At 42.9% G+C, this 21679-nt stretch overlaps 1 protein-coding gene across 1 annotated transcript; it reads right to left on the reverse strand.

Moving 5' to 3' along the window:
* Nucleotides 1–524: 524 nt before the first annotated feature.
* Nucleotides 525–20457, reverse strand: ZNF365 (zinc finger protein 365). Its single transcript, XM_028124020.2, has 4 exons — nucleotides 19715–20457; nucleotides 7931–8111; nucleotides 1528–1565; nucleotides 525–786 (listed from the first exon to the last, which is right to left on the reverse strand). Exons 1-4 carry the CDS (start codon nucleotides 20455–20457, stop codon nucleotides 525–527), a joined length of 1224 nt encoding a protein of 407 aa, XP_027979821.1.
* Nucleotides 20458–21679: the final 1222 nt, after the last annotated feature.

Here is a 21679-nt window from a genome sequence, read left to right on the forward strand (position 1 = left end):
AATTAATAGAGGGCAAAGTTAAAAACAAATAAAAATATTACTATTTCACTGCCATTAAGAAAACTTTGCATTCCCATTCTTTGCCCACAATTTAGACAGCAGTAGACACAGAAGACTTTCTTCCTAGTGCCTGACATCTTGTGTGGCCTTGGGCCTTGGCTGAATCACCCCTGCACAGAACCCCAGATGCAGACACTATTGGAGAGTGTTCTACTTATTTCACAAGTTGGAGCCTTCTTTTAACTAAAATTTTGGAATAAGACTGTTGTCATTTTTTTTTTTCAATTCTTTCTGTAATCTGCCTCTTGCTTCTAAAAGGGGCCTGTAATAAATTTCTGGTTCCCCGAGATTCCCGTTTGTTAAATTCTGGTTAGTCCAGGTGCCTGAATGGCCACGAAATAAATGTGTTATGCCCTTTTTTCCAACGTGTCTTACTATGGGATGTATCCCAAAGGGCATTATTGTTGGCCCCCAGAATAACATTCTGCAAAGCCCGGCAATGATAGTCCAGGGCCACCACCCTTTTAGATGATGTTCACAATTGCTGTTGGCTTTTTTTTGGCCATTTTGGGCCTGATGTTGCCTTTCCGGCTAAACCCCAGAGGCTCCCCTTTCTTCGATGGTCTGCAGAGTTCTCTTGGGGACTCAGCCTGTTCGTGAATGGATTTAGCAGGCTGCATGCTGGCTCTGTCATCCTTGGCTTTTCTCAAGTAGCTCCTTCCTTTTGGATGAAAATGGGTCTTGAGATCAGCGTGGTTACACACAGGATGTGGGTGCCCTCTACTTCTACAGATGGCCGAGCAGAGGGAGATGAGCAGAAAGAAAGATTTTGTTTAGAACCTTAAAAGAAAAAAACAAAACAAAACAAAACCATCCACAGCACAATCACTCCCGCATGCCAGAGTAGCAGAAATGCTGCCAGTTAAGTCAAATACAAATCGGTATTTTTCTTTCAAAAAGTCCTGTGGCCTTCATGAAATGATCTCATGATGCTGAATTCCCAGGGAGATGTTACTCGTTCTCTCACCAGAGACAAAACTGAGACAATGAAAATGTAAGGGACTCTCTAGTATAATACATACAGTTGGTCTATGGGAAAGATGAGACCAGAATCCAAACCCCTTGACTCTTTAAGTGACTGTATATAGTAGTAACAGTCATGTAGGCATCATAAAGTATGTGATTCCTAGCATAAATTTATACATATATTATATATGATGTAGTATACATGCATTAATACTACTATAGAGCTATTATGATTACACTATACCTCAATAAGAGAAAGTTACATTATAGAATACTGTAAAAATACTCCTGGACCACTACCGTACCACCATATACTAATAGGCTATTAGCATAGTTAAAAGTTGTATCCACAATTTACAAAATTAGGTACCCAGGCAGGTACATTTTCATCGGAGACTCTCAAATCCATTTCGAATACAGATGTTATATACATAAAATGTAACAGGAAAACACATTATGCAAACATTATCAAATGGCCCAAGTATAAAAAGATATACATACAGGCATTTGGATTTCCTATTTGAGATGATATCTGTAAGCTGAAGGAAAACAAATAAGAAAAAACATTACTTCGCTTGAAGGTTGGATTTGGCTTTAAAAATCTTTCTTGCTTGTATTTTTAAGAAACTGTTCCCATTAAGGAAGCCGGGAACTGTTATCAGTAGCACGGCCCACGGCACCTTCCGCCACAGCAGGGAACAAGAACATCTCGTGCTCGGCCTCTGCTTCCTCGGGGAGCCTCTGTGGCTCGCTGTTCTGAGATTTTCAAGAAGCCATTATCACTCGATCTAAAAAACTTCAAAATGTCAAAGGGCCCTCTAATGGAGCAACATCTGAAGAAACATGTTTTTTAAAACTAGAATGATGTGCCATTATTTCTTGATTAATTCAGGCTGCATGTGCAGCTAATTTACTACAGCTGTGCTTGGTGACAGTGTATCAACTAAAGGGAAAATTGGCATAAAATGTTTATTGCCTAAAATACATCATTTCTAAACTGAGAGCCTATGAAGACCAACTCCACAACTGTCCCTGAGGCCATCTATCATTGAGATTATTTTCCACTCCCAATGAAGTATCTGCATGCCCTTTTGTGGCTGGGCTCAAATATCATTTGCGGAACAAATTGAGAACTATCATTTTGTGACCATTCACTTTAGAGGCAAACCCAGTGTACTCCCAACCTTCATTCCTGACCTCCCTCATGTAGCCTTCGCTAAAAGAAGTGCTATCACAGAAGGAGGCAGACCCACAGAAGAGGATAATAAGGAAAATGTGCAGAAAGGGCCATCTTGGTGTTGGGGCCCAGTGTGACCAAGACGAGAGTCCTACCATATTCAAATAATCAGAGAAACCAAGTTCAGTATAACAGGGTCACTCTCCCCGGGTCTCCTGTCTGCAGCTTGAGCTGTAGTCAGAAACAAATCAGAAAGAAGTTTCCTTAAACAAACTTTTGAGGGTCATGTCCCCAGGAAGGCAAGATGAGATTCCTGGCTTCTGTCTTCTGACTCAATCAAAAGTAAGCTTTACTGTTGACCCTGTTCACACTGGCTGGATTCAACAGATTAATAGAGGTGGACAGAAAAAGGCACCCTCAAGGAGGGTCTTGAGATTATGCAATATACAAAGAAGGTTGGACAGACGGCTCACGCAAGCGTCAGGCTGGCAGCTTCTGGGAAACCCAAAGGTTTCAGCATTTCCATCTTCCTGCCATGGCCCCGCTACCACTAGTAAGGGTTTCTTAGCTCGGCTCCTGGAACGGACTTTAGTATTATGCATAAATTGTAAAAAAAAAAAAAAAAAAAAAAAAGCTTACAGTTTTTCTTCCTTTAAATTGCTTCCTTCTTTTTAAAGTTATTCTTAAAGGCATAACAAATTTTTTTCACTTTATATATGTATGTAAGCATATAGTTTGATGATTTGTTGCATATGTACATATAATACTCTTTGGAATTTTATGTAAAGTTAAGTGTGTGTGTGTATGTGTATTGTGTGTGTGTATTTACATGCATATGCATACTTTCCTCCCTGGGGAAAAGCCCAACAATGTTATCTAATCCAAAGAGGTCTGACTTCCAAAATGTTTTAAGAAGCAAAACCTTGGTGCCTATGAATGTCACTGATGGACCCTGCTGGGACCTTAGGAAATTAGAAGAGTTTACTGTGTGTATTACCGAAAGGTAAATGCACAAATAAATATGGGTAGAGATGAGCCATAAAGCTCACCTATACACAGATATATAAGTACCATAACCTGTGCAGGTCTATACGTCACACACTGGATAAAATGCTGACTATATAACCACCACAATTAATCCTCAAAACAACCCTATGAGGTAAGCATTGTCATCCCCATCCTACAGATGTAGAAAGTAAGGCTGAAAAGTTAAGTAGCTGGTTTGAAGCCTGAAAGCTTTACCAGTTTTAGAGCTGGGCTTCAAACCCAAGTTAGGATATTCCACGTCCGAGCAAGACTTCACACTGTTCTGCCTCCTTAAGGAGCATGTGTTTGTGGAAGAACCAGCAAGTTTGTACACAAAAAGCTCAATGGAATCCATGGCTGGATCTGAATCTCTCCAGGGATTCTACAGATCATGAGGCTTGGCTGGAGGCAGGGCCTGCTACCACCTTCCCAACAGAACCTCACATGCTCTCCTCCCTGTGAACACAAGAGGCCGCTGTTCCTTCTGGCCCCAAAGCCTCAGGCAGATGGAAACCCTCTGCCCCCTTAGGTCCCCTCATTGGCTCTATTTTCTCATAGTCCAACTACTTTGTAGGAGGATGGGGATCAAGAGAGTCCTTAAGGAAGGTTCTGGAAAAATATAAATAGCTGCACAGAGAGCCCATCTGAGTGCAAACATGGTGTCTCAGTTTGTTTTGGGTTGGAGAAACTAGGCACCCGGCCCTCCTCCCACCTCCCCTCTGTAAATAGCAGCACTGTATACTCAACTGTTCAGGCCAAAATCTTAGATTCATTCTCGATTCTTCCCTTTCCTTCACCTGCTAAAACCTAATCCTTCAGCAATTCCAGCTGGTTTAGTCAACACTGTCCTCAGGATATATCCTATACCCGCCATTTCTCTCCGCCTCCGCTCTCCCCAAGCTGCCGTCCCCCTTCCCCTGCCACACCATAATGGCCTTCTAAACTTCTCTCAGTCCCGTACCCCTCTAGTCTATTCTGCACCCATCAGCCAGAGGAATTTTGCTAAAACATAAATCACCTCCTGCTTACAACCTACCAACGGCTTCCCTCTGTGCTCTGGAACGGATCCAAATTCCTTCTGTGACCCAGAAGCCCCGGCATGATCTGGAACCTTCTCACATCTGTGACTTCAGCTCATCCCTCAAACATGCCAAGCTTGTTCCCTTCTAAGTCACTTCCCAATTTTCACAGGGCCGCCTCAGTCCTGTTATTCAGGTCACAGTCCAAATGCAGCCTCCTCTGCAAGGCTTCTCCTGACCACGGAGGAATGGGGGCGGCCACTCACACACCTCCTCTCACTTTTTTCTTTACAGGGGTTATCACCCTCTGAGATCATCCTAGTTATGTGTGGACTTGTTTCTGGAGTCATCACCCTCCTCACTTAGGGCAGGGGCCTCACCCACCTCATTCACCCTGTTCCCCCAGCGCCCAGTAAGTGCTGCATTCCCAATAAACACATACTAAGTGAATGGCTGCTAGCCCTGATGTACAACCTGCAGGAACTAACTGCAACACTTGAGATGATCCGAGCTTTTCATGACCTTCCCTTTGAGCAGGTCTGTGCATGATTTTGGCAGATGGGATATTAGGTCACTTGATGTCTAATTCGACAGCATTTTTTAGAGCACAAAGACAAAGTATCTGAGTAAGCATGTTACATTTTTAGAAATCAGCCAGGTGAAAACGCAAATGCTCAAGGGAATCAAGGGGAACTACAGATGCCAAAACATCATTTCAGAAAAGGCATTTACTAAACATGAGGGGGAATTTTTCTAGGGCATAAAAGAATCTTAAAGCTAGAACACACCTTGGAAAGAAGCACCTCCTCTATCAATCTAGAAATTTCACTGCTGTCTGGAGGTGGTAATGAGAAAACGAGGGATGGGACAGACACTGCTTCTCAGTGCGGCCTTGGTAACCATGAAGAGCCAGGTCGGCTGGGGACGGCATTCCAGGCTGTCCTGAGCTGCACCGTGGAAGGCCTGGGTCAGAATGTTCTGCTCCATCTCAGGGTGCACTGGAGCAAGGAGCTCTCCTGGGAGGGGCTGAGGCTCCAGAAGCCAGAGCTCCTCACTGTTCTGTGGCTTCACTAAGCTGGACCAAGTCAGTCAATAAAGCGGCGATTCAAAGCTTTTCCTGCTAAAAGCATCCAAGTTCTTCTGTGTGTGGATGGCCACAGGAACCCTGGGAGGCCAGACTTAGCACTTGCCTTACATCAAAGACACTGTTCCTAATTTCAGAGGTGCGTGTATATTGTTAAGATTAAACAGCTGAAGGAAAAGGGAGAAATGGTCTGAGGGTCTGCCGACTGCACCATACATAATGTGCTATGTTACGGTCCAAAGGGGAGTCTGGAGGACTTCCATGAACACAGGGAAAGTGCGTCTATGCTTGATCCTTTCAGAAACAAAGCACCTCATTCTTGGTCCTCTGAGGGCGATGCGTCTTCCCCACAACAGTGACAGTATGCCTCACTGCAGCCTGACTGTGCCTACTCACAGACGGCTCTCACTTCTATATTCCCCACTACCACCTCAACTGCATTTTCTTTTATTTCAATCAGTCAATTCTTCCTCGGGTAGATCAAGTCTGACGAGGGCAGATCGTGTCATGTTTGGGACACAGGAGATAGAAACATGGATTAATTCCCTGCTGTATTTGTATGTACAGATGAATGTGTGCATGTGTGCCTGTAAATCTGTATTTATGTGTGTACATGCGTGTGCACACACACACAGAACTTCGTATATACACAGCTGACTAGAAGGCCTGAGGCCTGTCCAACTTTTGATGGCATCTACCATCTCGGTGAAAATAATCACTGGCAATGTCTCGTAAAGGATGTTTAATTTTCAAGCTGGAAAAATAAACTGAGCAGAGGGAAGTGAGCACAGAAATATAAATCAGAGAGAGAACGAATGGCTTCCTCTCTTCCTCCTTGCCTTCCATTGCTTTCTTTCTTTAAGATCCTCTTGGCTTTGTACAGAATTTTACCCATTTCTTAGCTCTGCGTTACTTGTAAGCCTAAATGCTAAGACTATTCATGCTACATTTTTATTTTAGAATTCTTAACCACCGAAGTCAGGTGACGATCAGAGAATTTAAGAGGCCAAAGACCCTAGCGAGCATCTGGTCCAACTGCTTCATTTAATAGAATTATAGGCCCCAGAAGACAAGGAGCAGGGCAGGAATGATCTGGAAGCCAGGCCTTTTCACCTCACATCTGGGCCCCGTGACCCCATGCCACACTATCTCCTGATAGCAGGATGGGAAGAAGGCAGGTAAGGGTTCAGAGCGTCCGTCCAGCCACACTGAGTTAGGACGGCACTCACAGATTCCCAAGGAGGTGAGAGAGGAACTGAGGAGGGAAGTGCAAGCTCCCTCTCAGGAGATCACAGACACCAACAGGAAAATAATAAACATGTCAGGTGGCTGAAACTGCTTTGATTACAGTTACGAGAATCTCACAGAAGTAACAAACTTACTTCTTTCCAGCCCACTTTTGTTCTTGACTGGAAAGTTCTGGAGCTCCCGTTGCTGCCCTGCTCTAAAGTTGAGTGTACATTACAGTAAGATTGTATAACGTTTCTTCACTTCTTCCTTCCCCCCTCTCTCCTTTTTTTCCTGTTGTCTGTCTGTCCCTCCGGCCTTCCTTCTTTTATCTACCTTTTTGTCATCTCATTCCTTCTTTTGTGATTTAATCATGCTTCCCTTTAATCTTGGCTTCCAGAATGCTCAAACTAAACTTTTTAATCAACCAGTAGCAACTTTACCCACATTTTGGTTAGCATAAATGTTCCCTATTTTTCTTTCCGTTATATGTACAGTCCATTTGCAGGGGAAGTAAAAGAATCATTTTAAAATCTTTGGGGAAGGGGCTAAGCATAAATAAAATCAAACAGATCATGAAAATGTTATAAATAAACCACTTTGGGGTTTCAAAAGTCCTTTTTTTGGCTTTGTTATCAAAAAAACTGTTTAGAGGGCAAACACGAGCCCCCATCTCCCTCATCTAGAGCGTGATTATTTTTACCTCCTCCCCAACCCCCAAAGAGACCAGGGAATCTTGATCAAGCCACTTAGCAGAATCTGGACCTTCAGCCATATCCACGGTTCTTGTCTGGGCTCTGGGGGTTTCTTAAGTCCCTGAAACAATATACAAACTTGTACGCAAATATTTATTATAGAACTGCCACTTGTGAAATTCCCTAAGACTTTGTGAAAATCTACTTAAAGAATGTTTCACCTATAGAGACTATCAGATGGTGGTGTCCTTCCTCTTAAGGAAAAAAAAGAGGTATGTGGTTAGATTTTGCTACTACAAAGAAAGGCCAAAGCTTTCTTAAGATTGTCTTGAAGAGCTCCCAAACAGGATAATACCTCCCCATCTACTTGAGCACCCGGGTTGAGACCGATGATTTCTTCGGCAACCTCCAACTCTGTTATTCTCTAATATAAAAATATCTCTACCTATTTATGTTGGTGTAGCAGTGGTGGGGTAAAGACGACCGTGCATCCGGAATTTCTCTTACTTCCAGGTGTCTTGGATTCACCTGTATGACTTCGTAACACAGGGATGGCTGATGCTGATGTCTAGGAGGTTCCCGCAAGTCATTCCCCAGCTCCCCTTTCCTCTGTCCTTGACCCAATCTCACCATACCCAAGGACCGCAGGCATGGTGGCTGGACCTGTGTGACTTACCACGTGCTCGCTGAGGTCTCGGCAGAGGCCGGCAGCCTGCTGGCTTTGATAGTACTCTAACTGCTTTTCTGCCAGTTCTACCCGTTGCAACAGATTCTCAATAAAGTCCTGGAGCCGGGCTTTCCCTTGGACCTCCTTCTCAGCGGCTGCTTCCAGGAAATGGTTGAATGTAACAACTTCTCTGCAAGGCAAAAATGTCAGAACACAAAGCGGAAAAATGAGCCAGGACTTCATATTCATTTAACACATATTTATTGAGTGCTGACTCTCTGTCGGGCACTGCCCTTGGCACTGTGCTCGCAGTGATGGCAAAAGAGATAAAATGACATTTTAGTGATTCTATTTCGAGATTGCACTGCAGTAGAAAGAGAGTGTCATTATCGAATATCCCAAATAAATATCTAGGTCAGGGGTGATAAGCACTAAGGAGGAAACTGAAATCGGGTGCAAGGGGACAGAAAGTAACAGAAGAAGGGAATGTGTGGGTGGTATTTTAGAAAGGGGTCAGGGACAACCTTCAGGATAGGGAAACAGGGCAACAGATACCAAGGAATAAGCCAGGTGGGTTCGCAGGGAGACAGGTCTGACGGACAGCAAGGAGGGCTGCCTGGCTGCAGGCGGGGACTGGGAAGGACAGAAGGAGTGGGGGCCACTATGATGACTCCAGATTTTCTTATAAAGGAGATGGGAAACCAATGGACGCTTTTGAGAAAAGTTCTGACTTAACATTTTAAAAGTCGAGCTGCTGGGGGAGAAGAGAGCACAGGGAGGGAAGGTGTGGAAATGAAAGGGCATGCAGAGTAAAATGAGTCACCTTGTCCAATTGTGCATTTTTGAGCTAAAAGTGAAACAGTCCCAGAAATGCCATCCTGAGGTTGACCCAAGGTCCGCCGGGAAAGCTATGTTAGCTGACATGCCCTTCCCCTCAAAAGTTGAGCAAAATACCTCAAATAATATTCCTTTATCTACATAATTCATTGTCATTTACAGATCCAGAAAAATTTTAATAACTTTATTACTATTTGATATCTTTTTATTTATAATGCATGGATGAAATCAACACTTTCCTGACTTAAAATGAAATCCATTCTTTATAAAGATTCAAATACATGAGGAAGGAATATAAAGAAGAAAATACCATCTGAAACCCCATTATTCTGAGACCACCACCTGTAACAATTTGGTAGCCATTCTCATGAGCAACTCTGCAAAAACACACATACACACAAACACACAGGTGCTTGGCCTTTTTGTCAGGCCAAGCACCAGGTAATCAGCATGACCAACAGGTGCATATTATCACAACTCTCTTCATCCAATTCTCAATAAGAAATTATGAAGATCTTTCAGCCTTCCCCTTGGTATGTCCTGCCACACCCACCAGGAGTAACGAATTCCATCATTTTACCACCTGTTGGATATAGTACTTCTTGTATGTGTCTTCAGAATCTCTCTTGACCCTCAAGGTGTACCCCCTCCTTTACCTGGCCACTTTCAACTTAATACAGAACCAAGATTCTAAAGACTGCTCATTCTCCTCCCAGCCTCTTTCATTTCAGATTTAGAAATCCCATTTTAAAAAAATCTAACTCCATCAGTTGTTCTAGATAGTTGATGAGATCCACTGCCTTCTCTGCACCTTCCACTTAGGTCCATAATTTCTTGAGAGCAGAACTTCAGGTAAGTCTGACCCAGGAAGTTTTGCAGAAGTTTTTTGCAAAATAGTTGGTAGTGGTTTCTTGCTCCTTTATTCTGTACAGTTAGTCAGTGACTCACTTTTACAATTATTTGTGATTTTTTTTCTCTCACAAATATGTCACACTTGGCTATATTGAAACTTTTCTGACACTTCCTTCAGAGTCAAACATCTCTGCAAAACCTTAGAAATTACATATTTATAAAATAGAAAAGAGACTGGTTCTGACATGATTCATCACAGAATTGCTTATTATACTAGCCCCCCTTTTTTCTAGTTTCCAGGATCAAACATAAACCCCAATTCCATAATAATTCTATTATCTTTCAGTAGCTAAGAAAAATTCACATAAAAGAAATGAATCCCTTTGGAAAGGAGTTTTCTCCCATCATCAAGTCTCAAGTTTATTTCCAGATGTTTCCGTATGAGCCCTGCACGGAGGACATGAACTTTTCAAGCTGTTCAGGCCATGGACACAAGCCAATTTTAAAGCTCTACTGTCATTCAACCTAAGTAACCTTAAACTAGCAGCAAAATAATGGAGGGCCCGTCTGAGGGCCCGTCTGGGTGCTACATCCAGCATGCCACATCTGTTCATGGCTCTGAGGAATGGCTGAAATCCTTTAGATGGAGCTCAAAAGTACCACTAGAAAACAGAACTTGAGCAATGGCTATTCCTTCGTCTTTCTGACATTAAGGCTTCCATTCATTCAGAGTCAAGTCCACTGTAGAGACTTCGTAGAGGATATTTAGGATATCTGAATCATGACAGGAGTTTCCAAACTCCTGTCCACAACCAAAACCCACGACCCTCTCCCTTACCCAAAAGAAAAACATAGACAAAGAGCCAGTGTATTTTTTTCAATTCATTTTGGTTTGTAATATTTACACCTCATTACAGAAATATTTTACATTTATTTTGGGAAAGATAAAAATAGACCTATTAAAAGATCTAAAACTGAGGAAGGGCCAAATCAGCTTTTTTGTTCCCTGCTCTAAGCCCATCATTGATATAATACATGACATATAATGTTCAATATATATTCGTTGTAATGAATATTTTAAAGGACAAGGAAGAAACAAAAAATGACCCATAATCCCAACACCCAGAGGTACCGACTATCAACATCCTAGTATATTTTTCCAGTCTTTTTTTTTTTCTATGCATATTTACTATTTGGGGGTTCTCAGGCTGTAAAGCTTAGAATGTAAAACAGCAATATTTGACAGCTTAATCCCACAGCATTAACATCTCAAAAGCAAGAAAACAAACTTGAGTGCAATACGGTTTATGACTGTGTCTATATTTTTAAATCATGGAATGTTTTGCTACTGGTTCTATATAAAACTTTTGCAAATTAACTTCAATGCTCCTAGCTGATCCCGGAGTGTTATGTCATGTTGTAGAAGAGAAGCATCTTTTTTCTAACCTCTTCCTCATGCAATTACCTTGTGCCCTGAAGCTGAGAAGTTAACACCCTTTGCATTTTTCAACCAAACTGGTGTCGATACTAACTTAATTTCAGTTTATGAGTGGTTCACATCAACTAAAAAAAGAAAGAAATAGAAAAGACAGTTAAAACAAGCCTGATGATTTAATTTCAAATAAGATGTTATATAAGATGATGGCTGGAGAAGTGCCTCATGCTGAGAATATGTCTGGGTGTCTGTATTAGATAAAAACGGTAACCAAAGCCAGTGACTAATTGTGGACTAGCCTGTGTGTACAACTTCAGATTCCCCTTTCACATCCTGTTCAATCTGGACCAACAATATCCAGAAACACCTCATATTTCCCCAAGGAATCTTGGGAATTTCCTGAATGAAAAAGAATGATGTTTAACCACATTGCATTTATTACTGCTTTAATAATTAGACCAAACTGTCAAATATCCATTCAAAGTGGAAGACAGACCAACAGGTTTCAATATAAGGAAGAACAAAATATTCCCTGATAGGATTTCAGATCCCGTATCTCAGTGAATCTTGAAGAAACTACCAATTGTCAACTTCTGGCATAGTACCAAAGCAGAATATCCTGTTCTCAGACAAAGCTATTAGAGCACCCCTCCCTTTTCTTACTACATATATATGTGAGGTTGGATTTCCTTCATCTACTTCCACCAAAACAACAGATTTGCAACAAATGAAATGCAAAAGTAACAAGGTCCAGTTGCCTTCTATTTAAATCAGATATTAAAAATATTTGCAAAACTTATAAAACCATGCTACTCTTTTTGCTAGAGTATTGTTATCTTATTGTTATTTTTAAATAAATAATTGTATTTTGAATTAAGTTTTAATTTCTTTTTTTTTTAAAGATTTTATTTGGGAGAGAGAGAGAACTCAAGTGGAGGGGAGAGGCAGGGGGAGAGGGAGAAACAGACTCCTTGCCGAACAGGGAGCCCGACGCAGGGCTTGATCCCAGGACCCCGAGATCATGACCCAAGCTGAAGGCAGACGCTTAACCAACTGAGCCACCCAGGCGCCTCTAAGTTTTAATTTCTAATACAGTAAATATTGATAGATAAAACTCATGCTAACAAAACTTCTGGGGATCCTTAGATTTTTTTTATAGCAATATAAGGAGAAGTGGGGCCAACCAGTTTGAGATACTGCCAGGCTGGGAACAGGTGCTCCTGAATCTCAGAATGTGGGTGAGAGGTGGGCAATGAGGGCTGGAACCCCAGGAGAATGTGGTCACAGTCCACACATTTATTTGTTCCACTATTCGGTAACTCAACAAACACTTATTGAATGTTAGCGGGGCATTCCTGAACCCATGGCTATCCTCATGAAGCTTACTGCTGAATCCAGCATCAGCCCACGTTTCTTGAAGGACTGGGGAGTATATATTTCAGGCTCTGCAGGCCATCTGGTCTCTGTCACAATTACTCAACTCTGCCTAGTGCAAAAGAACCATAGAGGCTGTGTAACAATAAAACTTTATTTATGGACACTGAAATTTGAATTTCATATAATATCCATATGTCGTGAATTATTATTTTTCTTTTGGATTTTTTTTTTAAATTAAAAATTCTTAGCTCACAAGCTCCTCAAAAACAGGTAGCAGGCTGGACAGGTTGGTGGTGTGCTAACCCTGGATACAGTGGGAGAAGCAAATATTAAAAGAAACAAATACTGAAATAAATATGTAATTACAAAGCTGAGCTGAATGACTAAGACAAAGAATAATATGACGTCATCAGAGAGAAGAGGAAGAGACTTGTGTGGTTTTATTTTAGGTTCTCAACCCTGTGACCTACAATACAGGGGGAAGCCTGGAAGGTCAGATGGGAGAGAATACAGAGGGAACCTGAGTGAAAACCCGTCAGGCTGTGCACAAACCAGCTTCGGGGAAGCTAACTGAGTCTACGTCACTTCCAGCCCCATCTTTGACTTCTCATATACGTATTTTTTAAAAAGGTTAAATACTATAGAATACAAGGTTTTAAGCTTTGGTGGAAAATATGCTTTATTTAAAATCAATATTTGATACTAAAGGAAAAAGTACCAGTATAGGATAAGAAACTGGTCTGAAGCTCAGTTATGCAGAATGAGATGCAGAGCTAGAAATCTGTCCACATCCTGAGATTCACAAAGAAACAAAGGGACACCGAGTGAAAAAAAACCCTTTCAGTGTGATCAAAGCTTTATTTAGAAAACGTACTTGTTCCCTCAGGCACTTGTTCATTTACAGGATGGCCATAGGTCTGAAACACTGATGATATTTAATTTTTTACAGATCGAACTCCTCAATTACTTCTTCTGAGGTGGGTTAAAGACAGGATAATTCAGAGAAATTAAAGATGCACTGTCAGGTGATGAACCCACTCTAGAAGCAGGTGTAGAGATAGAGGGAAATGTGTATTAATGTGTCGCGGTGTTCACTACAATGTTACAAAGCCATCTAACCATGCATTGTTAATAGGAGACAATGCACTGATCATACTGCATACTGTAATTTACAGTCATTTCCCTATGTTTCCAGCTTTTGTGGCCATCCCGTAGCCTGATGTTCCCCTCGGGCCTCATAAATGCACATCACCTCCGTCTCTGCTCCAGCACCAGGGACCTCCCTTCATTCAGCCTGTGAGCCAGATTCTTACTTCTGCACACGCTGTTTTTCCACTGGGGTCCCTCCCACTGCCTTTCCCTAGCTCCCGTTCTTAATGAGTCTTCTAACCTCAGGGCTCTCCTGTTAGGAAGCTTTCCCACACACACACCTAGGTGTGGGTTAGGTGACCTGCTGTGTTCTCCTGCAGAACGTTGCATCCTACCACAACGCACAGAGAGGACTGTCATGCCATGTACCCCATCCCATTGGGAAATCTGTGTGGTCAGGGACCTTGCCTGCTCCTTCACTGTGGTAACCCCAGTGCCAAACACTAGCCCAGCACACAATAGGGGCACAACAAATTTCTGCTGAGTGCATGAAATGTACAACCACAGCTCTGGCTGAAAATTTTTAACTGAACAAAAAGAGCCTGAGGTTTCTTTTTATCTTTTTCCAGACAAGTACTAGGGCACAAAACCAAAAAGTAATCCACAATACAGGTACCTCTCACAGGACTGAGGGTGGGATCTAAAATTGATGCTTCTCTCCTATCCTTAAACAACACTTTAAAATCAGCTTCTCCTCCCAAAGGCAAAACTCTACCAAGTTATTTAAATTTCATTTTACATTACTGATTTATGAACCTCTTTGGAGGTATGTGAAATGGTAAAAATACCTCTGGCTAAAAATAGGCTAGCTATTGATCACAGAGCACGTCAGACAGACCGTAATGTCAGCCGCGAGGCAAATCCTGAAGCTGGAGTCCACTGCCTTGCAGTGCAGGGAGCCGGGCTGCTAACCTGGAGCTCAGGGTTGGCTCCTGTGCATCCCAAGGGGCCCCACAGGGTGGAATGGGCACCTGTGGCCCATCTGAAGCTATGCCATCTCTACTTTTGTTGGCCCTTTGCCTCACCTTTCTCTTTTGGCTTCTTTGACTAAACCAAAAGGTATATACTTCTCATTAAGAGCTTAAAAAATAACTCTAATGAGAAAGTCAAATGACTCTCACTGGTAATAAGTAGATCAACACTACATCTAAGCCGCTTGGTCCAGACAGAAAGAAGGTACATGGACATTAGACAGAGAAAAATGGAATATTTTCCTTGGTCTCCAACTTTTAACCATCCCTAAGAAGGCATGTTTGACGTCTAGTTTTTCCTACATTACTTTTAAGTCTGCATGGTAAGCAGCCTGGAAAGAGAGGACCTCATTTACATAAACGCACTAAAATGTGGAGCAAACAGACCCCTCCCTGTCCCACTGAACCCTACATGTAACATGATTTTTCCTGGCCTATTTCCTAGCTATGGATCCATCTGGAGACCAAGTTGTCTACTCACTGCTTTAACTGATCAAAAATAGGAATGCTGTAATTAAGTGGCAAGAGGCTTTTAGCTGTGCAAAGCAAGGTACCAAGTCAAACTCTAAAAGGTCAGCATCCCACAGCCAGCTTACGATAGAAACCTAACTCATGTTACCTGGCTCAGGCCATCCCTTTAGGCCTCTTTCATCATACCCCTAATGATCTGTTTAATGTTTAATTTTACCTTCTGGCCTCTTCCTGCCATAAATGCAGAAACGGGACTCATGGGTATACCACGGTAGGACCTAGAACAGTACCTGGCACACGTCAGGCACTTAGTGCAAGATTTGTCTCCTGGGCTGACTCCCAGCTGAGAGCAGGGCAAATAATGAAGGAAGAAGGGAAGGATTATACCTATTGTAGCCCGCAAGGGAGCAGGATGGGGATTCGACAGAATTATAAGGGGGCCCCTCACTACAATCAAGGGTTGGCATGCTCATGCTCCATTTTGACTGGCCATGGACAACCAGAGAGTCGCGTTAAAAGCCCTGGGCTGGTATTCCGGAAGCTGAATAGCATAACCACATTTAGGATGCCAGCATTTCCCTATTTCCCAACACCTTTGATGCCAGCTGATATCTCCTTTAATCTCATCAGAAAAATAAATGATGTCACCGTAGCAGCTCTCTTGAAACAAGCAAAGAAGCTGGCCCATTCCAAAATGGGCCAGATTCAGTATTACATAAGTCGTGATGCTTTGGGCAAATACCCCATTTTCAAAAGTCTGGCTGAGACACAGTGAATTAATGGAAAAAGCACTCAGCAGAGAGGGAATATGGGTTTCAATTTCAGCTCTGCTACCAAATTTTTGTCCTTGGGCGAGGCATTCCACTGCTCTGGGCCTTATTTTCCACGTCTGTAAAATGAGAGTGTTATCCTGAAGGAGACGAGGAGTACCTTCTAGTTCCCAAATCACACGATCTCCTCAGGGGCCATCTCTAATAGTCTTTCTTCTCCCTGCTGTCCCTTCAATGTCGCTCTCCTCTGGCCACCGATGCAAATACTGCCCTTCCTCCTCACTTCCTCAGTGTGGCCTCTCCACATTAAAAAAAAAATCTGTTCTCTAATAGTTTATCAACTTGAAACCATGCCTTGTATTTAAGCACTTGTTCCAACTACCTTGGGTCTGAACATGGACATGATCACAGGGATGTTTCATGCTTCCTATGCAGGATGTTAGCTCCTTAGAGGAAAATAGCATGAATTTTATGTTCCCCATATACACCTAGCACAGTGCCAGGCACATCACAGGTGCTCAGTTAGGGCCTTCCAGTCTTACCAGAAGGGGGTACAGAAAAACTTGGGATTACTGGTATACACAGGTGTGCTCCAAACCTTGGATGACCCACTCAGCCACAAATTAGCTACCATCCAAACCCATCCTTTCTTGTTAAGGGATACCTTACCGCAAGGCTGGCTGGGATTGATTTACCTGATTACAGGCAGTGCTAACCTATAGTTCTGAATACTCCTGAATAAGTAAATACCTGCTTCAATAGGACTTCTAAAGTTGCAGAGACTTCGTGAAGATGATGGACAACATGTCCCTTGGATTTGCACCCCAGAAACAAATAGACACCTCTCTCCAGAGGTACAATGAGACTCACCAGCCCAAAAAGTACAAGATATTGCCTATTCAATCTCCTCTGTTATAGAGCTTATGTAGACCCTCTATAATGCAAGGCCATTCAGCCTATAGACAGCTTCAGGGCAGAAGCGGCCCTGGAGTCTTTCATTTCAGTTTGAAGGAAAGGATTTTAAAGTTGAGAGAACAAATCCGTAAGCAGAAGAGCCTCCTAAGCCTCACTTGAAAGGATTTTAAAATTGAGGGGAAAACAATCCGTACGCAAGAGAGCCTCACGTAGGCGTTCGGGTTTTTTTTAAACTGAATCTCCCATCTGTGTCTCAAAGGGTCCCCAGAGTTGAAGTCCATGTCGAGTAGGACTGCAACCACGCGCTTTCTCTCACAAATGAGTCTTGAGAACTCATCTGGAGGGGTTTAGCGGGGCAGCACAACTGGTTTGCTCTCTGGCCAAATAGCATCTTCCCATATCTAAGAGGTCACCTCTTCTGTCAAAGATACAGCTCCGTGAGGGCTGGTGAGGAGGGAAGGGGCTCGTCCCGGGCAGGCAAATCTAGTCGAATGAACTCAGTTTCAATGGTGCAGCAAACAGGCAGCTGGCTTGCTCTGCACCCCCATTTTGGGAGGCTGAACACTACAGACCCTGAGGGAGCTGGCCAGTCACCCTCTCAGACCAAGAGCTCCAGTGTCCTTTCTGGAAACAAGACTCTTTCAGTGCTATTTTACGTACAGAAAGAGTGATTATTTGAGACCTGAATACAGAAACTGACAGGCCAGGCCAAATGAAGGCTTAAAAAAAATGAAGACTTTGTTAATTTTATGTTTAAAAGTTTAAGGCAGTTTCACTGTATTTTCCTTTAAAGTGTTTTTGTTTTTAATGTTATTGCTGCTGCCCCCCTCCGTAGTCCAAAATGACATACTAAAAACCAATTCATAATTTATCTTCAGATATACTCATAAAAACGTGAACAAAGATATATGTACAAGGCCGTTAACTGAGGCACTATTTTTATTACTAGGAAAACAGAACAAAACCATGTATTCATTAATAGCAAGCTGATGAAATCAGCTATGAATGCATCCACACCACAGCCATGCAATAGCCAAAAGGAATGACATAATCCTATATTTAGTGCCTGAAAGATGCCTGCAACATACTATGTTAAAACAAAAACAAATTCCAAACATAAGTGGCAGAAGAGTATGTGTCACGATTCCATTTGGGAGAATATAGCATCTCTCTCTGTGTATAAAGTACATACGATTGTAACTACATAGGAAAGGTCTGGAAGGACATTCACCGAGCTAAACAGTAGATATCTCTGGAGGATGGAGCAGGCTATGCTTGGAGAGGAAGGGACGCTTTTAACACATAGAGTTCTACCCTGTTAAATTTTTTTTTTTTAATGAGTATACATTACTTTTTCAATTGGTCTTCAGGTAACAGCACTGGGTTAACATTATCATAATTGATCCACGCATGGCTCACTTTTACTAAGTTATATTAAGATATTCTTAATAACAAAGCACTCTTGAACCCAACACCCCAAACAAAAGTTAGATCCTTGACAATAACCTAGATCTAACTGTATGATTCTCCCTGCCATCATACTGGCTTCCGTCCAGGCGACCACCAGCCCAAATCCCATATTCATTATTTACTTGTGTAATCAATAAGTAAAATATGACAAATCAGTATGTGCAAACAGTTTGTTTTCCTTTTAAATTCACTGCTCTTCAAACAAACAGAAATACCACAAATTTAATTCTGAGCTTGTCTTTGCACATAGGGGAACCCCATCTGCCATTTTTCCAGTGATGCAATGTTAATCACTCTGGCGGCCGCAGTGGGTCATCATGGCACTAACTTCCCACGGGGAAACTCCAGAAGCCAAGAAAGAAACATTTTTCATTACAGATCATTTCCCTAAAAGCAAAGTAAATCCGTGGCTGATTTGAATCTGTCCTCACTAGGTAATTAAAAAAATTTCTAGTTGATCAGAGCAGGCTTTCCCTCTAGGTAGAATGTAGGCATTCAGTGATACTAGGTAATGATCTCTTTAATATATAGGGTTTCTCAGCCTCTTGCCAAATGGAGAAATTTAATTACTGCACTTTAAGGGACAATACATGATAGAAGAGTGCCAGTGGACACAGAAAGTATGAAATTAAGTCAACCTCTATAATATAGTCCAAGTTATTTGAAACCTTCCTTCTAGGTTATCCTAGGGTATCCATTTTTATGCCCTTTGATTCTATGAATTCTGAGCCTCCATTTAAAATTAAATCCAGTATTCTGCATTTGGGAAATATACTGCATTATTAGGTATGCTTTTCTAAGTCTGAGTTGAAGCCATACTTCCTGATAAGGAAATGCTTTTCCAAGTAGGATGTCTTTCACCTCTATCTTGTGAAAACCACTTGTCAACTCTGCAAGCAGGCCTGACTGACTCTAGTATCACATACCGTTCTACAAAAAGAAAATTCTCAAACTAAAATCACAGAAGCCAGCAGGATCAGAAAGTCTCCTCTGGGTTTACTAATGCCTGCTTCTTCCAAATAAAAACTATAATTAAATGGATTCTCAGCGACCAATATTTAATTAACACAAGCAGATAATCCAAAATGGCAAAGAAGCCAGAATTACTGGTATTTAGAGCATATTTATATACTTGAACAAGACAGCATCTCATGTTCTTGACTCGGTTACATGGAGGGAGGCTACCAAGGAGAAATGGCTGGGCTAGAGCCCCGTCTCTGCCTTCCCATTCACCTCCCCTCTGCTCACCAGCTGGTGCCGGGAACCGATCCCACCACAGATAACACTGCTACTCCTCTCTCTCAAAAAGAACGTTCCTATAATTTCCAAGGCGAGAAGGGACTGAATATTTGACTCTCCTGCTGGCGGGTTGCAGACTATACACAGAGAGGGTCAACGGTATCAAAAGCCTTGTGCATCCCACGTTCAGCTGTATCAATGAGAAAGGCAGCCAAAGTAGCTGCAAGTAATAAAAACCAATCGTGGCTTGACCAGTGCTTGTAACTCGGGGGGTAGGTGCCTAAAGCGATGGCACAACACGACTTACTCTTCCTTCCGGAGCAGCTCCTCCTCGGACTCGCTGAGGCGCTGCCTGAGCGCAGCGATCATCTCCACCGCCACGTCCACCTGGCGGTTCAGGGCCCGCTCTCGCCTCTGCACCTCCTGCTTTTTCTGCGTCAGCTGCACAAAGGCCGCCCGAACTTCCAACAGTTCGGCCGTTTTCTGGGCCAACTCTTTGGTGAGTTTATCGATTCTCTTCTCGATGGTCCTGTCCACGGCCTCGACCATCCGGTTGAATTTTTCTCGGACGTGGGCCTCGAAAGCAGCTTTGGTGTCCGAGGTGGGCAGTCCGGGACTGGAGCGCGGCCCCTCCAGCGAGTCTGCACGCAGGTCCAGCGCCGTGTAGGTCTGCACGTAGGACACGGGCCGCTCGGCCACCACCTCGAATGGCTTCCTGTCCTTGGAGTGTTCGTGCGAAATGCTGTATAAGTTCACATAGCTGGGTTTCTGCTTCACCACGTGGCCCGTGCCCTGCAGTTTTCCCTGTTTCAGGGGTTCTGAGGCAGTGACTAGGTCTGTGTCTTTGAGGGACGGGAATAGGCTGCATTTGGTCAGAAGAGTTCTTTCCTGGTAGCTGTGACTGAATTCCAGATGGGCCCTCAAAGAGGACAGACTTCTAAATCTGGTATGGTCTCCACACCTCGGGCAGCGGAACGGCAGGCACACGGCAACATTCTGGAAGGACTCCTGCCAGGGGTATCTGCTTGCCTCAAAAGCCTGCTGTTGCATTACTCTTCAGGTCCTGGGCAGGGCAACGTAAAACAGGTAGTTTACACGTCTGTTTAAAAAATGCTGCTGACAAGCTTGTTGGCCCCTCACCTCTACCAGGGCAGAGGCTTTTGGCTTCAAATGCCTTTGGCATATAATATCTCACGTTAAAACTAAAACCTCCGATCCGTGGGCCAAATCCAGCCGCATTCACTCCTTTCTGTGTGGCCTACTACTGCTTTTGCACTGAAGGCAAAGGTGAGTGACTAGTTGGGACAGAGCCTCTATGGCCTGCAAAGCCAAAACGACTTACTCCTTGGCCTTTAGGAAAAGCTTGCCAAGCGCCGCCCGCACCGCCCCCCACCCCCAGGCCAGGATGAAGGTGGGTAACATTCTCTTTTTTGCAGATGAGAAAACTGGAGCAAGGAGGTAAAGTAATGAGTTCAAAGCCAGATGGAAAGTGGCAGATCTGGAAGTGGAATTTAAGTTTCCTGCCCTCCTGAACTGAGTACACTCACTGCAAACCTGTGCCCTGTTCTACTGATATAATCCTGATAAGCATGAATTCCAAAAAGGAGGAAAACTCACACAAATTGTCAAAATTTGTCCTGAGAGAGTGAGTTCAGTGATCTTTCTTCAAACATAGTAATGATATTACTCAAGCTAGGCGCAGTGGCATTAAACACAGAATCAGCTGGAAATTTTTCAACCTGAGATTTTGCCTTTAGTTATTGTTGTGATGGCATAAATCAAAATATTATGGTTGATAGCCTTCCATATTCCAGATTTACTGACATTTGGGAACTCAAGATATCAAATATATTTTGACCCAAGAGGGGCCATGGTCAAGACTTCAGACAAATACAGTGTTCTGAATGGATTTATCTCGTCTCTGATCCTGTTTTAATATGATAACCTTTAGAGATGGCCAATATTTGAATCCGGCAGGTATCAGCATAACTCTTTTAATAACAGGAAGTTCTTATTTCCTTCTAGCAATTTATCTTAGCCCGAGCAACAGATGACTGCCAGCAACCCTATTCTGCAAGCAGGGCATACCTATTCCCTCCAGGAATGGTTTCTACTTAAATGTAACAGGCCCTGGGCCCCAAAAAAGAGGAAGCTCAACTAAGGGTCGAGACTGGAAAGTGTTGTTATTGGGCCCTCAACCTCTTCAAAAAGCAGAGGCGCAAACGGTCCCCAGCAGGCTAGGCAAAGCCTCCGGGTTAATAAGCCTCTAGCT

Source organism: Eumetopias jubatus, unplaced genomic scaffold (assembly GCF_037043125.1).
Source record: "Eumetopias jubatus isolate StellerSeaLion01/CBP00866 unplaced genomic scaffold, mEumJub1_p1.0 scaffold_17, whole genome shotgun sequence".
NCBI lineage: Eukaryota > Metazoa > Chordata > Mammalia > Carnivora > Otariidae > Eumetopias > Eumetopias jubatus.